The 17,541-nt window shown below is 36.4% G+C and overlaps 1 protein-coding gene across 1 annotated transcript in view; it reads right to left on the bottom strand.

Moving 5' to 3' along the window:
• The window catches only part of SUGCT (succinyl-CoA:glutarate-CoA transferase), a 325,436-nt gene that overhangs the window by 34,283 nt on the left and 273,612 nt on the right, over positions 1 to 17,541 (bottom strand). Inside the window, exon 13 of the mRNA XM_061996874.1 lies at positions 12,798 to 12,861. Within this exon, the coding sequence (XP_061852858.1) occupies positions 12,798 to 12,861 (64 nt within the window). The remainder of the gene's footprint in view (positions 1 to 12,797; positions 12,862 to 17,541) is intronic.

Below are 17,541 nucleotides of genomic sequence, written 5' to 3'. Positions count from 1 at the left end.
ATATAAGAGATTTCACAAAGGATGTCTTGTTGTCAGGTGCCCATCTCACATTGACCATGGAAAACATCCATAACACTAATGCTAGAATTGAAGGACAGAGTTATATTAACAAAAGCAAAAGGTATCTCTTGTTAGTAAATAAGTCTGGAGGAAGATGGGTGGACACACACAAGAGAGTCAATGGCACCTCCCAGTTTGGTATCACCAGCAAACTTACTGTGTATTCAACTTCTGCCTCCAGATTATTGATAGAAAGAGTGAACAGCATCAGCTCTGGAATTGAGACTTGAGGACTGACTGGATGTCAGCCAGACATAGCCCTGGTCACTTCAACATTTGGGCCCTGTCCTTCAGACAGCTCCTCATCCAGGCCACTGTTAGTCTACGGAATGAAGGAAGCAACTCTCAGTAGAGTATAACGGATTATATGCTGTCATGTTAAACAAATTCCTTCTATTCCAAAATGATAGTGTGTATGGCACTCTGAGCATGTCCTGCTGCACACAATCTCCTTTTGTGTATCACATAAGGAGGACATATGCCCACATTAGAGAGGTCTAGGACAAATTAAAGTTACTGAAGAAAAATCAGGCAAACAAATTTGGGTGAAGGTGGGGGCAATACACTGTAACACAAAAGATTAGAAAACAAAATATGGGAAAATGCTTTAATTTAAACTTATTTGACTTTTACACAGACAAAATAAATTTTAGCATTATATAGATAACATAACCACAATGCATAACATATACGGCTTAAATCCATCTTTTAAGTCTATGAATAGGACTATAGAAGACAGAAGAACTAGTTGGATATATTTTCTCATTTTTGTCAAATAAGCAAACAGCAATAGTATTAGAAAATACAATTTGTATCGTATCTTGTATGGTGAGTGGTAACATAAGAGTATTAAGTGCTCTGGTGAATATACATAATCTTAATGTTTTGCCTCGTTTTCCTATACATAGTTCTCTGACAGCTACATAGATGTGAATCAATTCCACCTTGGTTTTTATTATAACTGAATGTTACCAGGGGGAGAACACCACTGATAAATGAACTTTATATCCATTATATCTTAAAGATCAGGTTTTCTCTACCAGCATGCCTCAGCCATTGCAGTATTTACAAAAGACTGGAAATATTAAACCTGTGGAAGAAGCCAACATATATTCAAAAGTCATAATTCTTTTAAAGGCTGTGAGAGTTGTACACCAATTACATCTGCACCCAGAAGTAAATCCTGAATTAAGTATAATGGTGTTTCTGCCTGGACTGATGTTTACGGCCCATAAGCATTGCTAGTTAAGTTGCTAAAAGCAGCATTAAAGTGAAAATTACCTATTACCCCAGCATGATGAGCAAGCAAATACACAGTCCTTCCTCCCTAAAGTGGTGATTCAAATGCCCTGGTCACTGTGAGAAGGATTTATTTATTTTTACAAGATAGGAGGTGGTAATGGTTACACTACTCAGGTATGAAAGTAATTTTTTAACTACTAAATACTCTTCAGATAGAGACATTAAGCACTAGAAGACAGAAATTTCCTAAATTATGATTGAGGTTTCAACCTTAACTCTTGACTTTTTAAAAAGCCTCTACAAATGGATCCTCTTAATATCTCTCCATAATTATCAGTCAATACTCTACAAAGCATATCATGAATTGGAATGCTTAAATTTTGTCTTGCATCTACTAGGTTCCATATTTTACAGTACATTTAGAGTGATTGATGATCATTACTTTTCATTAATTACAGTAAATTAAGAAAAATTACATGACAAAGCTACTGAAAATAGAACTCACATCTTCAAAAAAGGAGCAGAGCACTTCTACCAAGAGCATGCTTTACTGTAAATAAGACATTTGTTTAATTCATTCATCTTCAGTTTAAAAATTATCCACAACTTCCAAAGGCATTTATCTTCAACTCAAATTATCAGAGCATGTAAATTCCCTGAAGGTACTCAATATTTGAAATCTCATTTATAAATCAAGGATGATTTTTTTTTCCTGTCTTTGATATTATAGATATTGATAATCACAGATACACACTGCTCAAATGGAGCAGATAAGCAATGCAATAAGATACCAAGGCTTATCTTTCTTTTCACTTACAATAACTTACTTCATACAGCAGTTTAAAAAAAGTTAATATTTTAAACACAAAATATTCAGATTTCTAAAGTTTTGAATCATCTTAGAAATTATACACACTGAAAATACCTAATCCTCCTCTCACTAGTTTTACACCAAATCACCTACATAGGTATCAAGATTGTTATGTTCTGTAACAGTATATAATATACATTCATATGTGATATGCAAATGTAATATATATATTACAGAAATATATTTTTATATTTCACTGAAAATGGTGCCCAGTGTAATAGTGATTTGCAAAAGTCAGGTACAACCTTAGACTTACAGTTCCTAAATATAATCAATGAAGCATTTTAAGGCATACCTGGGTACATCTGGCTAAAAGAATAAAAACCTCCTATAACATGCCTCATAGCATAGCAACTGATGGTAAACTTCTCTCATTAAAAAAACAAACCACCAAGACTTGAGAATATCTGACAGAAAAATCTTGAAAGGAATGGCAAATTCATGGACATTGTAACAGATTGCCACATGCAGGTTCATGGCAGGTGATGCTGCTTTGAGTGACAAACCATCTAGCGGTGAGAAGTATTCAAGTAGTAATCATGGTGTCATAGTTTAGGCCCATCTAGGAACAAAGAACCACAATCAGCCATAAGTACCAAGGGCCTTTGGAACTCCCTAAGGACAAGAAGGGCTCAATTGCCTCTTAAGATCCTTGGAAAAACAGACAGGACTACTCAGATTGGGGAAGAAAACAAAAGGTATTTTAATCCACAAACAACTCAAAATCTAAAACCCAAAAGAAAACACTACAGAGTAGTACAATGATGAAGAGCACAACCAGCCCTTTAAGACCACCTTCCTCTCACCCCTCAATTTCTTTTATTTTTCTAAATGAAGTATTCTAAGCACTTCCACAAAAACTTAGATACCAAGAAAAACTATACATGAAATCAGAAGAGTTTGTAGTCATTGCCTCAGGTCAGAATTCAAATTGAATTATTAAGTTTCCACTGAACCTTAACTCCTACTGAAACATACTCAGGACAACAGAACTGAAATTCAGAAAGCTGGTTTGACCAACCATTGACACCAACTAACAAAGATCAGTTTAGAGAGGGGAATTGTTGGCACCAGTTGGTGCTTGCAAGGCCACAGTTCATTGTGATCTTTTTCTAACACCTCTTTCCTCAACTCATTCCCCATGTTTTCCCATCAGTGTGGTCCTTCAGTGCAAGCCTTCTCCTCACTACCCTGACACTATGCCATTTCCCGGGAACCATCAGTTTCTTGGTCAGAGCTATCAGATTTTGCACCCACCTAAGGTGAGCTTTGAGCCTTAACAATTACTCCTGTTCTCCAGCAGTGTAGCTCTGTGTGCTATAGGTCTTATTTCAATGTCTCTGCTGTCATTACAACTCCTTCGGATCCTTGTCACAGCACAGGCATCACCAATGTTTCCACAGCAGTGTTCCTCAGCAGTTTCACTTTACCTTCTCAACCTCTTACAAATCAAGTGTCTGAGAAAAAGATACCAGATCGTGCTGGGTGCCCAGATAATAACTTAGGTTCTGTTTGAAGAATGAGACCTGAAAGCTAACAATTCTCCCTATAAAAAAATCATATATGAGGTGTGATCCCATCATATGAGCTTGTTTCATTTTTAAAGACTGTGTTTTCCAGCGAGACAAAGTTCTCTGATCATTTCAGTAATCTAAAATGATTCAAACTAGGTAACTGAAAAAATACACTGCATGGACAGTAAAGCCAGGAAGAAATAGTTACACAGTACCACCAGAACTTAACCTGTCTCAAAAGACAAATCACTATTTCAGCTCATGACAGAAATTGCACTACTCAGTACTTTGAGAAAAAGAAAGCAATTCCCAAATGTAGCTCAGCAAATTACAGGACAGTTTTTATCACAAATTTACTCATATAGGAATCTAAACCTCAAAGTCGAAGCAGTGCAGCTTAATTTTCTTAGCACTAATATGGTAATTTCTTTAGAACACTATCAAATTGCTATGAGTTTATTCAAGCTTGCGTAAGTATGTCTATGTTCATGGACTGGGAATAGCAGATGTGTGCTATTTGTGCTTGCAAGTTTATGTAAGATAGACAATTGGAAGTGGGTATTTGTGGACAACTGGCTTTGAAGTTTTCTTTGCCCCATGTGTTTTATTGGGAAACTGTACTGCCTCATTTCAGAAATGGGCCTGATTTTACGTTCCTTGTGATGTTTCTAAAAAAAGCTCACAAAGAACATTAAAAAGGTTGTTCTAATCTGCAAGCCTCTGCCTCATTTCCACTCTGTATCCAATTCAAAACTCACAAGGAACATTCTACTTACAGACAAATCAGTATAAATTTTTATTGGCCTGTCACAGGCACCATCTCTGAAGAAATTCAATTTAAAGCAATGAACTGACACCAAATTTTAAAATTCATCACATTATCAATCCCTTTTAACAGATCAATTATCAGCTTTTTTATATATTGGTAAATCATTTTTATTTACTGCTATATTCAGTTTAGTTTCAGACAATCTAAGAAATAGGTATTCTATGTCTTCTTAGGGGACTCTGTTCTATACCCTAACAGACTCTGCGTCTGACTTTTCTAATTACATTTTGACCCAATGCCTAATGTTTTCAATAGACCTTGAATTAAGCTTATTCACATCTGTTCTGTCATGACTGAAACCTTTCACAGACCGTGACAGGATGGACCAGCTAGTTTTATTTACAAAAAGAAAAAAGTTTATGTACAGCAAGGCAATATTTACAAATTTGGGTCAAATTTGGTAAATAGCATCAACTGAATAAAAATCTCAGAAAAAAATTTCACACATAGTCGTAAAACATTTGGAAAAACTCTTGGCAATTTCTCACCCTCTTAGAACCTCAAAAAAGCTCCAGAATAATTAGCAAAATGGCAAGAGAAGTGTCAGAAATGCTTTCTTTTTGGTAGCTCAAATTATTTGGAGTACATAAGACTCAGGTTCATATCACCATGCTGGTTTTGAAGGAAAGATTTTATGCAAGTCAGTTCTGCTGATGAATATAGCACTAACAGCAGGCACAAAGTTTAGAACAGATGAAGCTGTTGGATTCAAATTCACCCAATCAATTTGTGTCTTCATTAACCACATAAGTGATCTACAGAGATAAGCACCAAAAGTGTTATTCCCTTTTCTATTCATATTAGGAAAAAAGCATTTATCTGAAGAAAAATAACCTCAAAAACAAGCACTTAAACGGAAGTATATATCTGGAAATAGTCATGCTGACATAGTCTTCAGGATTAAATTGGCAAGCATATTAGACATGAGCATGAAATTCAGCATGACAGCTACACAGATCAATGTAATTTTTACCCCATGGGCAGACATATCTATAATTCAGGGAAATACCTAGAGATATTTTGATGATAAAAAGAGCTGTGGGAAGCACAAGGATGAGGAGCAAAAGTAATTGCAAGTTCATAGTGACTATGAGAACTTAAATATGCCCTAATTCAGAAGTTAGAGATAAAAAAGTTAAATATACGTATATTTACCAACCCACAAAAGGTACATGTTACATACTGGAGGCAAGCTTTTAATCAACTGAACAGTTAACTGTATAAGCCTTTTTTTGCCCCTCATTTTTACTCAATTCCTTCTTCCACAAAGAAAGTATAACATCAAATTTTACATATTGTCATTATTATCATTCAGAAAAAAATGAGCATATTTATGCTCTGTAGTTACTCGTGAGTTCTACTAGTTCAATTGTTTGGATAAAGAAGTGAGAAATGTAGCTTTATGGGCTAAGGGACTTGTCCAGAGTTAGGCAGGAGTTTTGTGATGCACTTTATGCAACTGCAACTTTTTCCTCTAAATATGTCGTACACAGACTGGAATAAAAATGTTACAAAGCTGCTGCACTTTGCTTACAGAATGGACTAGAAAACCTCTAGAAAAATTACCCTGCATAGTTTGTCAAGTCATCTAGATATGACTTCTGTACATTCCCAGGGAGAAAACCAAAGTACTCAAAGCTTGTGAAAGACATGAAAATGAGATTGTTGTTCTATAGTAGGTAACTATAACTAAAGTAGGTAACATTGAATTAGAATCATGCCATGGGTTTTTTTAACAATGAACCTGATCAGGCATTTAAAGAAAGAGGCAGATATTTCATGACTTTTCCATCTCTTAAAGACTTCTGAATAGGACAAACTGTAGTCATACACACATGAAAGGAGTAAATAGATGTAATTCTATGGCCAATGCCATAAGGTGGCAAACTACATAATCTAATGACCACTGCTGACCATAAAATTCTTCAGTCTAGATTGACAAAAAACAGTTCAAGTCCAATCATTCCTTGTCTTCACAGGGATACAGAACTTGGGTCAAGATGACATGGTGGAAACACAAAAGCAGATTAGCATACTCAGTATCCTAGGGATTAAGTAAAATTGTCTAAATGTTTAAAACATATTTTTACATGTAATGAAACCACACTTTCTTAGCTGACAGTAGATTCCTTTTCTTATCCAATCATTATTAAAGATCATAAAGATATACTTACAATTTATGGGTGTTGAAGTAATTTGGCTGTTTTACAATGCACCCGAGGCATGCAGATATATCTTTACAATCACACGCCCTAAACTGTGTGAGCACCTGGCTGTGCTTGTTATAGAGTGAGGGTTAAGAAAGTGCTTTCTAAGTTCCTTATAAAGAAGTGGAAAAAAGACCATTTAAACAGGAAAAAAAAAAAAAAACCAAAAAAATAATCTTTTAAACAAAGCTGAATTCTAATACTTTCACCATTGGTGGGAAATAAATTATTTTTTTTGGCTATTCAGTTAAAAATTCATCTTTCCCCAACTCCTCCATGTAACAGCAAGGTGATACTGTTGTTTACTCTCCATAAGAAATTATTACATCCAGTTTAAAGGAAATCCTAAGACATGTGGAGGAAAATATAAAGAAAATATTCTCCAGTACATAGAAGTATAATTACCAATCAATATCCAGCAAAACTTCAACTACCATTTTGCCTGACTTACTATGTACAGAGTAGGAAAATGTCCCCACTTGTGCACTGAAAAATTAATTTCCCCTCTCAATATGGCTGTGTCAGATCCTGGATAGAAACATATGATGCAAGCAAAACAACTCTGATTGCCACATACTAAGGAAAGACAGAAAAATCGAGGGTGTCCCGAGAGAAAAGTCCAACTCAGATACTCTGAACAACAATCCTGGAGAGTCAGTGCCAAAGCAACACACAGTGCTGCTGGTCCCAGTTGGTATGATTACTCAGTTACTCTGAGCCTGATGGAAAAGACTTCTACTGTTTCTTAATTTCCCACAACTACTGAAGTCCCAGAACTAGGTAAGAGACAGACATTTTTTCTTCCCTAAAGCACTGAACTTAAAAGTATCAACTGTGACACTGAAACCATTCCTGGAGGTATATAGCAAATTTTAAAATATACAGTTGAGAAATTCTCTGTAAACAATGGCATTTATATTTTACTTTAAAAGGAATCTTAAAAGATTCCAAATTAAAGTATCATTCATTGAAAACATAGACCGGTATTTTCTAAATAAGCCTGGAGCTTATAACATATTCCTTGCCATTCCCATCATCTCTTTTCTGCTTTTGCAATCAGTACGACTATATTGTTCATAAATTTATTAAGATTTTTTTAAGTATTTTGAGGATAGCTAAGTGAGCTGTCATACATAATTTCTGCTGAGTTCCTGTAACGGTCCTGAATTCCTCAAAATTGAAATCAGCTCTCTGAATGTAAAACACATAAACAGTCATCCCTGATGAATAAAAAAGGCGAATGAGGTAACAGTAATGCCGGTGAAGCTGTTTGTCTCCAATGTATCATAAATAGTGAACTGAAATTAAAATTTTTCAATCAACATCAGTTATGTGCACACACACGCACCCATCTGAAAAAACTGCTTGATGAGAAGCAGACAGGATCAGAAGTTCAAGCAGAGGTTCTTGCAAAAAAATTGTTGGGATTTTTTATGCTGTTGTTGTTGTTCCTGTACTGTGGGATCTCCTAGCTGCAGGAAACAATGGACTGGAGTATAGACTTCCTTAATTTCCTGCAAACTTCCCCCATGCAGCAATCACTTTTCTCTGTCATATATGTAGTCCTACCGAAGCTTCCCCCGCTACACTTACATTAAACGATCAAGAAAAGATTGCATGTATCACTAACAGCCATATCTACTCCCTGTATGGAAATATATTGATGAAACACACAGACACTCCAGTATTATTTCCACAACTATAACTGATCTTTCCAATACAAACATACTGAATAGGTATATATCTTTAAAATAATAGAGATTTTCCAAGAACTTCCTTCCCTTAGAAATCATTTTTAACTAGTATCTAAAATACAAGAAACTGCAACCAATTAGGAAGGTGAGAGAAATTTATCCATCTATTAGAGTTCTTGCCTCTTCATCTTATTCCTTAAAACCATTCTTCCAAGAGATTGATGGCAATTAGTCTCCATGGAACCACAACATCATTTAATGAACCACACAACAGGAAAAGCCAATCTCTGAAAAAAAATCTTTCCTGTTTCAGTAGTATATTTGTAACACGTAGTGACAGGAGAAGACCGGAAAAAGGGACATTTCTCCTGAGTGGGTTGATTAATTAACATAGATTGCCTGAATTCAGTCCAAGAAATCTATGCCAAGGAGGAATCCTGTACTGCCTTTTCTAACTGTTTGGAGCAGTCCTCTAAACACATTATCTCAAGAGAAGGAAGGAAATCATGAAGCCAGGTATGAAATTGGCTTTTCCTAGCAATAAAGACATGTTTGATGCAGATCGTGGGCCAAAGGACAGAAATAGTGTTTATCAGCTCAGGAAATGGGGAAGAGGAGAATGTACAATATAAACATTATCAAAACTAAGAACAGTTGTTTTGTCTGGAAGAGGTGTTTTACATGATTCCTACAGTTATATTGTTTCCTGTTTGATGAGAGATGATCCTGAAGTGTAGGCTTATATCCAAATACCCAATTCGCTAAGGCTTAGAAGGGGTCAGAAATGAGGTTTAGTTCACAAACGTTTCTGCTAGTTAATAAATTCTACAAAGGTTGGTCTGTTAGGGACCATTTGAATGCAGTGTAGTTTTTCTTTTAAAAAACAAAATTGTATTACAAACACTTTGATGATGACAAAATACAACTGGCAACTTTTAAAAGTCAACATTAGACACAAGGTAATGCAGAAGTTGGGAATATTATTATTTGAGTTTCCTAAATTGTATAAAATAGATTAAAAAAAAGGAAAAGGTTTGGACAAGATCACATTGCATCAGTTAGCTTTTTTCTGCATAATTAGTATGGGTTGATATCCATGATGCTTAACATTGCAGCTCAGAATAAATTCATGGGCTCCCAGAAACTAATATGCTAACTGCACTTCAGAAAAGTCCATTATTCTTTGGCAATGTAGTTTAAGACTAGCCCATATACCGAAGCTTCTTGATTTTTGTCCCTTCACTTCATTATATTGTCTCTGTGCCATCCAGCATCATTTGCAATCTGGTACTGTGAAAAATATCTCTCCCTCCTATTTTTTTACCCTCAAAAGTACTTTCTATGCTCTAGATTTCCCATTTGATGAATCTATGTCATTTCTAAGCACAATACAGATGAATGAGGAGATACTTAGGTTAATCACAGAATAAGAACTTAATCCATGTTGGAAAGGATCTCAGGAGGTCTCCAGTTCAAGCTCTTGCTCAAATCACCGTAAGGCCTGAGGTCAGATCAGGTGGCTCATGGCTTTATCTACTTGTTTCTTGAGAACCTCCAAGAATAGAGCCTGTATAACCTCTCTCAGCAACTTACTCCACTGCCTGGCTATTGTCATGATGAAAAAGACTTTCCAGAAATCCAGTCTGAATCTCTCATTGCTCTCATCCTCCCACATTGTGCTGCTGTGAAGAGCCTGGCTCTTCATGCTGATAACCTCCCAGGAGGTCCATCAATATCTTATGATTTCTTTATCAGCACACAGTATATCTATGGCTGGAAATTATAGAAAGGGTAAGGTGACAGGCATTGACAAGATGTGGAAAGAACAAAATTCAATAACCATATCAAAAGACATTTAAATAAAGGAGAAGTGTGCATCACCAAGTGCAGTGTTAAAAATGTAGCCTACGTTAAAGTCAATAGCAAAATTCTTAAGAATTTCAAGATGCAAGGTCTACAATTGAGGATTTATATACTGATTCGAACCCACCATCAGAGTGGGAATATGCCTGGAGAAGGACTACTCCAAACCAATATGCTAGATATAGAGGCCAACTCAAAGCTGAAATCTTCCAACATGCTCTCACTCATAAGTGTGTGTCACTGCACTCTCGACTTGACTTGGCAGCACAAGTCTGACCTCTGTCAAGAGCCTCAAGTGTGGTGTCCAATTCAGTAACTGAAAGACACATTAAAATGTGGCTTGTAAGGTTAAGAAACAACAGTCACACATTTTTATTTTGGGATCTGAGTCTCCCCAGTATCCATAAGGAGAGATATTTTTAGTCTATTCAGTTTCAACATTCACATTAATATCTTCATCTTGTTTAATAAGCAACCCTAAGCCAGAAACAGGGAGCTTAGTAAAGGTGTTCTCTGCTAAATGTAATATATTCAAATACAATCACACTGAACAAAAGGAAAAAAAAAAAAAAAAGTTGATACTATTTTAAATAGGCGTTGAGAAGGAGTTTACCTAGTGGACAGAATTTCTCCACATGCTCTTCTCTGTACCCTTCAGATACTTCATTGACCACGACAAAACCGGAGTACTTCCATTCCCTACCACTAGCAGTGGTCAAACTTACTTATGCACTGTATTTTGGGACAGAGTAATGCACTGTCTTTCCAGTGATATCAATAGGTCCATTTTGCTCACACTGAATGACTGTCCTTCACCCTTCCCTTTCCGTCTCTCCCCTCCTTATCCTCCCATGCCAAGAAAGGAAGGAATTCTCCTTCTCCTGCTCAAATATCCAATAATCATTTCAGCCATCTGCTTCAACACAAGAAAGTCTTCATAGAAGCCTATCTAAATGGCAAGCCATTGGAGATTAAGATGATTTATTTTAGTCTAGGGCAGTGTCACTGGTTTAATATAATAAAAAATAACTAAGGATTTGGGAAGTACTATGGCTTACCTATGTAAAAACTCACTCTCTTGCCAATACATTCTATCACTGCTGACAGACATTAGAACATTCCTTTCATCTCCTTCCTCTTCTTGCAGTTTAACTTATCCCCTTAAGGAGTATTTGCTTTCTCTAAGATAGATTATACATTGTATGCAACATGAAAACCTTATGTACTTTCTCTACCATCTGCAAGGCTTTTCTGCCCACTTCTTTAAAAAGAATTAAATCAAACCCCTGATTAGTCTTTTCATTTTGAATAAATAAACCAGGATTAGTTTTCTGTTAGAAACTAAAACAAATGGATTACTATTTCCTGATACGGGCATTTAAATTAGAGAAGCATTTTTGAATACAATCACCTAAATGTCCAAGCCTAGTGGGAACAAATGTGGAATGCAAACTGATAAAGAATAAATACAAAGTGTACATGCACACAAAACACCCCCTCTATTAATGCAGAAAACATGATCTAATAAGGGATTGATTTCTTTCAAATAATGCTTTTTGCATCCCAGTGTGATTCCAGGATGTACAAATTAAGATAAATTTTATGGGTCAAATTCTTCTTACCACTACGTGTGCTCAAGTCAATTGAAATTGATGACAACTGGATGCTGTGTCAGAGAGTGGAATTTGGCACAGAAAATCACAATGTAAGGAGATGTTATAAAAGTAAAAATGATGTGTTGCTTTGAATGAAGGAATTCTCAATGCAGTTTGGGAGACAGAAAAGCATAGAGAAGCAGAAAAAGTTGACCAAATGGCTAGTAGATGAACAGATAAGGCTGAGTTGTCAAAACAGAGTCAACTGTGAGGATCTGAATGAGAATGTGCATAATAGCTCTGATGAACCTAACTCCATTCCATAACTAACTCTAACAGAAGTAAAACTACACCAGCTTAAAGTCTCAATCCACTTAGAGCTTAAAAGAGGAGAGACTAGTTTGTTATCTTCTGTGCTCTTTGGAAATCCAAAATAACTATTTAAGCTATTCATCATTGTAGAGCTTCATGTCTAATCTCGTTAAACAAAATAGTGCAATGAAACCTTCAGTACAAACTTCCTTCATCTTTCTCCCCACCTTTTTTCACAACAGAAACGTCCCTAAAAGAAACTTATATAACTTGCAAAATAGACCTAAATCAAAAACAGATTCACATATTCATGCAGATGATTTAGCAGTAATATTTCTAGCTGTCGGAGTTTTCAAATATTATCAAATTCATATTCATGTTTTATGACAACTGACCGATGAAAACCAGAAGCTATTCCAACACACATTTTAACCCATTTTTCTGCTCTCGGAATGAAAATGAGCACAAATGTCTTCCTGATTAAACTTTTGCTCATTTGACTGACATGTGAAGATGTGTCATGTCCTCAGCTGAGTTCCAGAACCACTCAGGATGTCATGTAGTGTTTGATTTTAATCTCCATTTAGAAAAAAATAATCAAATATCTAACCTGGAACAGCTATCTTCCCAGCTGTTGGATGATTCATTTCCATCACAAGTCCATTGTGCAGTACCTAGAAAAAAACCCACAAAACATGTATGTAATTAAAAAATATAATCAGTTCCTAAACTTAAGAGAAAAAAAAAGAGATAAATATGATCATGTTCTTTCACAGAAAATCTGTAAATACAGGAAGCTAGAATTCAAGTAATTTGTTTCATTTTAAAATAAAAGCCCTGATGTTTATGCATCTAAATAAATACTCTAGTAAGTCTATATGTCTCACATATAGGCTCTGATATCCAACATCAAACATAAGAAATGGAGCTGCAAGCATGTCATGCTTTCAGTCACCAACAACCAACTGCTACCAACATTGAATGAGAATTAAAACCTTCACCCACTTTAACTTTTAATCTGCAATATCTATTCAAGGCCTATACATACATAACTTACACTCTGTAGGGGTTTTCTCACTGTTACTCAGTTGCTACTCAGCTCATGACGGATCAACACTATGAAATGCTATCTTAGTAGGTCTTACAAACATTTAGGAAAGATATAATTTTGATGTTATTTCTGTTCTTTTGAGTGGGTATGACATGCTTCAGTCCCATCTGTATCTGTATGGGATGATTATTCATCACAATTTCCTGTTCCTTTTTACTAAACTCAATCAGAAAACAATGTATAATACCAAAATTCTCAAGTATGATAAATTTCTCAAGAGAAAGAGGAATTCATAATAGCAAACACACCTATTTTTAAAAGAATTCTGCATCCAAAGCCAGTAAGTAATCTTTATCATCCCCTTTTCCTATTATTCTGATGTCTTTCTAACACTATTTTAATCACATATCATAGTATCATGAATATCACATATCATGAAAGATGGGCAAAAACTGTTAAGTGGTCATTGGAGGAGGTGGTCAGTGACCTGCTGCTCCACATTGATATGCACAAATCTATGGGGTCAGATGGGGTACATCCTAGAGTGCTGAGGGAACTGGCAGGGGTGCTTGGCAAGCCACTGTCCATCATTTATCAGCAATCCTGGCTGACTGGGGAGGTCCCATCTGATTGGAAATCAGCCAACACCCATTTATAACAAGGGACAGAAGAATGATCTGGGAAATTATTGATTTCTTTCTATGAGAGGTTGACCTGTTTGTTGGATGAAGGAAAGGCTGTGGATGTTGTATACCTTGACTTTAGTAAGACCTTTGACACTGTTTCCCACAGTGTTCTCTTAAAAAAAATTAGTGTTCTTGGCTTGGATGGGCAGACACCTTCCTGGGTGAAAAACTGGTTAGATGGTCAGATCTAAAGAGTCATTGTCAATGGAGTGAAATGCAGTTGGTGGCCAGACACGAGTGATGTCCCCCAGGGCTCAGTACTAGGGCCACTCCTGTTTAACATCTTTATTGATGATCTGGATGAGGGGATAGAGTGCACCCTTACTAAGTTGGAAGATGACATCAAGCTGGGTGGAAGTGTTGACCTTTTTGAGGGTAGGGAAACTTTACAGAGAGATCTAGATAGGCTGGATGTCTGGGCCAAGGCCAATGCCATGAGTTTCAAGTGCCAGGTCCTGCACTTGGGCCACAACAACCCCCAGTAGCACTACAGGCTTGGGGAGGAGTGGCTGGAAAGCTGCCAGGCAGAGAGGGACCTGGGAGTGTTGGGTGACAGTGGCTGAACATGAGCCACCAGTGTGCCCAGATGGCCAAGAAGGCCAATGGCATCCTGGCCTGTATCAGGAACAGTGTTGTCAGCAGGAGTAGGAAGGTGATCATTCCCTTGTACTCAGTTTTGGTGAGGCTGCACCTCCAATACTGTGTCCAGTTCTGGGCCCCTCTCTACAAGAAGGACATTGAGGTGCTGGACAAGAGGCGGGCTGCTAGGAAAGGATTTGGAGCACGTCTCATCCTTATCACTCTCTACAACTACCTGAAAGGAAGCTTTAGTCAGGCAGGGGTCAGACTGTTTTCCCTAGTAACAAGCAATAGAACAAGAGGAAATGGCCTCAAGTTGCACCAGGGGAGGTTCAGGCTGGATATGAAGAGGAATTTCTTGACTGAAAGGGTTGTCAGGTGTTGGAACAGGCTGCCCAGGGAGGTGCTGGAGTCACTGTCCCTGGAGGTGTTTAAGAGGCTGTTGGATGTTGCACTTAGGGAAATGGTCTGGTGGTTGATAGGGCTGGTACAAAAGCTGGACTCAATGATCTTCAAGGTCTCTTCCAGGTGAAAAGATTCTATGATTCTGTGTAATACATCTACCTAATCATCTTACACTGTAAACAACACTAGCAACCCTGACTATTAATGATAAGTGTTGGTCTAATTATTCTTGAAAATTTCCAGTTAATGCCATGACAATTTTCTTATGTAGTCTGCACCATATTCTTTGTTTTTATTAGTAGATTTTTTTCTTCCAAAACATAATCTAGATATCTTTGCTTCATATTAAACATCTTTATTCTTGTCTTTTCTCCAACTGGACACAGAAACCCAATCACAAACATCTTCATAACATTCTTCCACATACTGGAAGATTGTAATCACATCCTCTCTTAGTGTGCTGTCTTCTAGACTAAACAAAACTAATTCCTTTAACCATTCTTTCCAGGTCAAATTTTGTGAACCTTTTATCTGTGTAGAATAGCATGCCTAAGAAATTCCCATTCCTGAACAGGTGGTGTCAAAAGGTCAGGTCAGCCTTCTCTTAGCTTGTGGGGTGAGCTTATTTTGCTGACATTTAGAAATCCAGATATTTTTGATAATAGATGCTAGTGGAAGAATTTCTGTTCACTGGTCTAATTGTTTGGCACTGTACCAAATCATTAGTTCTATTTCTCTTTCAGAAGCTTAACGCCAATTTTGGTAGACATTCAAGGGAGACATCCAGAATTTTTTTCCAAATGATAGAACTGGAAAAATATAATTGTTTGTTTTAACTCATATTTAGAATCTTTCCAGTTATGCCCTCAATCAAGTAGTATTGAAAATTTGGATTCCTTTCTCTGTAACTTACACGGGCTTTCTTTATGCATTTGATTTATTATTTGTGACCTGAATACATTAATACAAACTAGATATCAGCAGCACCCTTAGGTGCATAAGCAGATCTTTAGAGGGTAAATTAAAGGCCTAAAAGTGGCACCATTTGGGTAAAGGAAAACATCCAGATTCCATAGCAGCTACTCAGAGCTCCACAAAATTCATGCCTTCCTGTGCTCTGATACGGCAGAATTATATTACTGATTTCCTTTTGTTAGACTCAAATTCCATCTCCCTTTTCTTTACAGAACTAAGAAAAGCCTGCAGTATCTTTGAGGATTACCAGCCTAACTTCTATTCCATTTTAAAATAACTGCTTAAAATGTAGTCCAGCTGCCTTTGCATTTTCATTATTAGTATGGTGTTGATTTTCCATATGTCATGGGTTGACATGACAGATACATCATTTTCTCAAAATTACTGCAATTGTTACTGTTATTATTTGTGTTTTCTACAGTTATTAAGCCTACCTTGGTATATTCAGTCCCATCTTTACTTCTGAAGAAAACAACCCCCAAGCACTGAGTCTGGACAATAACTGGGGTTTTTTCTTCCAATGGCAACACTGTTTTAAAGAACTCTTTCATTTCCTGTTTAAGGTGTCCCACCATTAGGATTCCCAAAAAAGAAACTGAAAAAACAGCTTCACTGACTCTTCCTCAATCTAAAAACTGTGATGGAAACTTGTAAGATTACTGCATCCTAGCCTGTGGGAGAATACAATTTTCATGTCCACTATCATCAAAGACAAGAAAAGTCTGAGAACAAAGTGTGAAACAGACCTTAAAGGCCTTCTCCACCATTGTCTTGTACTGCTCAAATAGTCATGATACTTCTGATGTGATGGAGTCCTCTATTGCCTTTGTATTCACCTTAACTCAGCATAAGGAATGGATGAATCAAGAACATTATGTAAAAGACAACAGACATCAGTAGAAGCATTTCAAAACTCTTTTTTCCGTTGATTTTGTCAAAGTAATGTTTGGATGGCATTTTACACTGATTATAATAAGATCATTGTAAGGTAATCAGAAGCACAGTTTCCTGTCTTTCAGTAATAAACTTTTTGTGCTGTTACATTTTATTCCAAATACAGTCATCATGTAGATTAAAGAATGAATCTCTCTTGTCTACTGGTTAATGAAAGAAAACCTAATGTCAGCACTTTGTGATATCTCGCCAACAGTACTAGCAGTTCCTGGTCTCATTTGTGACATATTATGTTGGATTTTTTTTTTTTTCCTGTTCATCCATGTTTATGTCTTTCTTCCTGACACTTAGAACTGTAAAGAAAAAGTCTCACCAATTTGCAAGAAAGAAAAACTTACACAACATGAAACACTAAAATCTCTGCATTCTACTGAAGTCAACAGAGGATGAGGTTGCTCTGATCAGTGCCATCTGTTACAATGATTCCTGCATCAACTTTTGCTAGATAATCTTTTTTCAAATATTTTTTTGTTTTCTTGCAGATTGAATTTGAAAAACTATATCAGTAAATACACAATGCAGAATGTTTGTAATTCTCTATCTTTAGTTGTTGCAACTCTACTTATTTTTTCATTAATTATTCATTATTTTTCCCTATGTTGCAAAAAGAAATATTGTTTGGTGATCAATCAAGAGAACTCACTATATTTTAAACTCATTTAGCTAGTATAGGTTTATTGCATGGCTTTATTCAAACCATATCA

Source organism: Colius striatus, chromosome 5 (genome assembly GCF_028858725.1).
Source record: "Colius striatus isolate bColStr4 chromosome 5, bColStr4.1.hap1, whole genome shotgun sequence".
NCBI classification, from domain to species: domain Eukaryota; kingdom Metazoa; phylum Chordata; class Aves; order Coliiformes; family Coliidae; genus Colius; species Colius striatus.
This window is presented reverse-complemented; position numbering and strand designations above follow the sequence as displayed.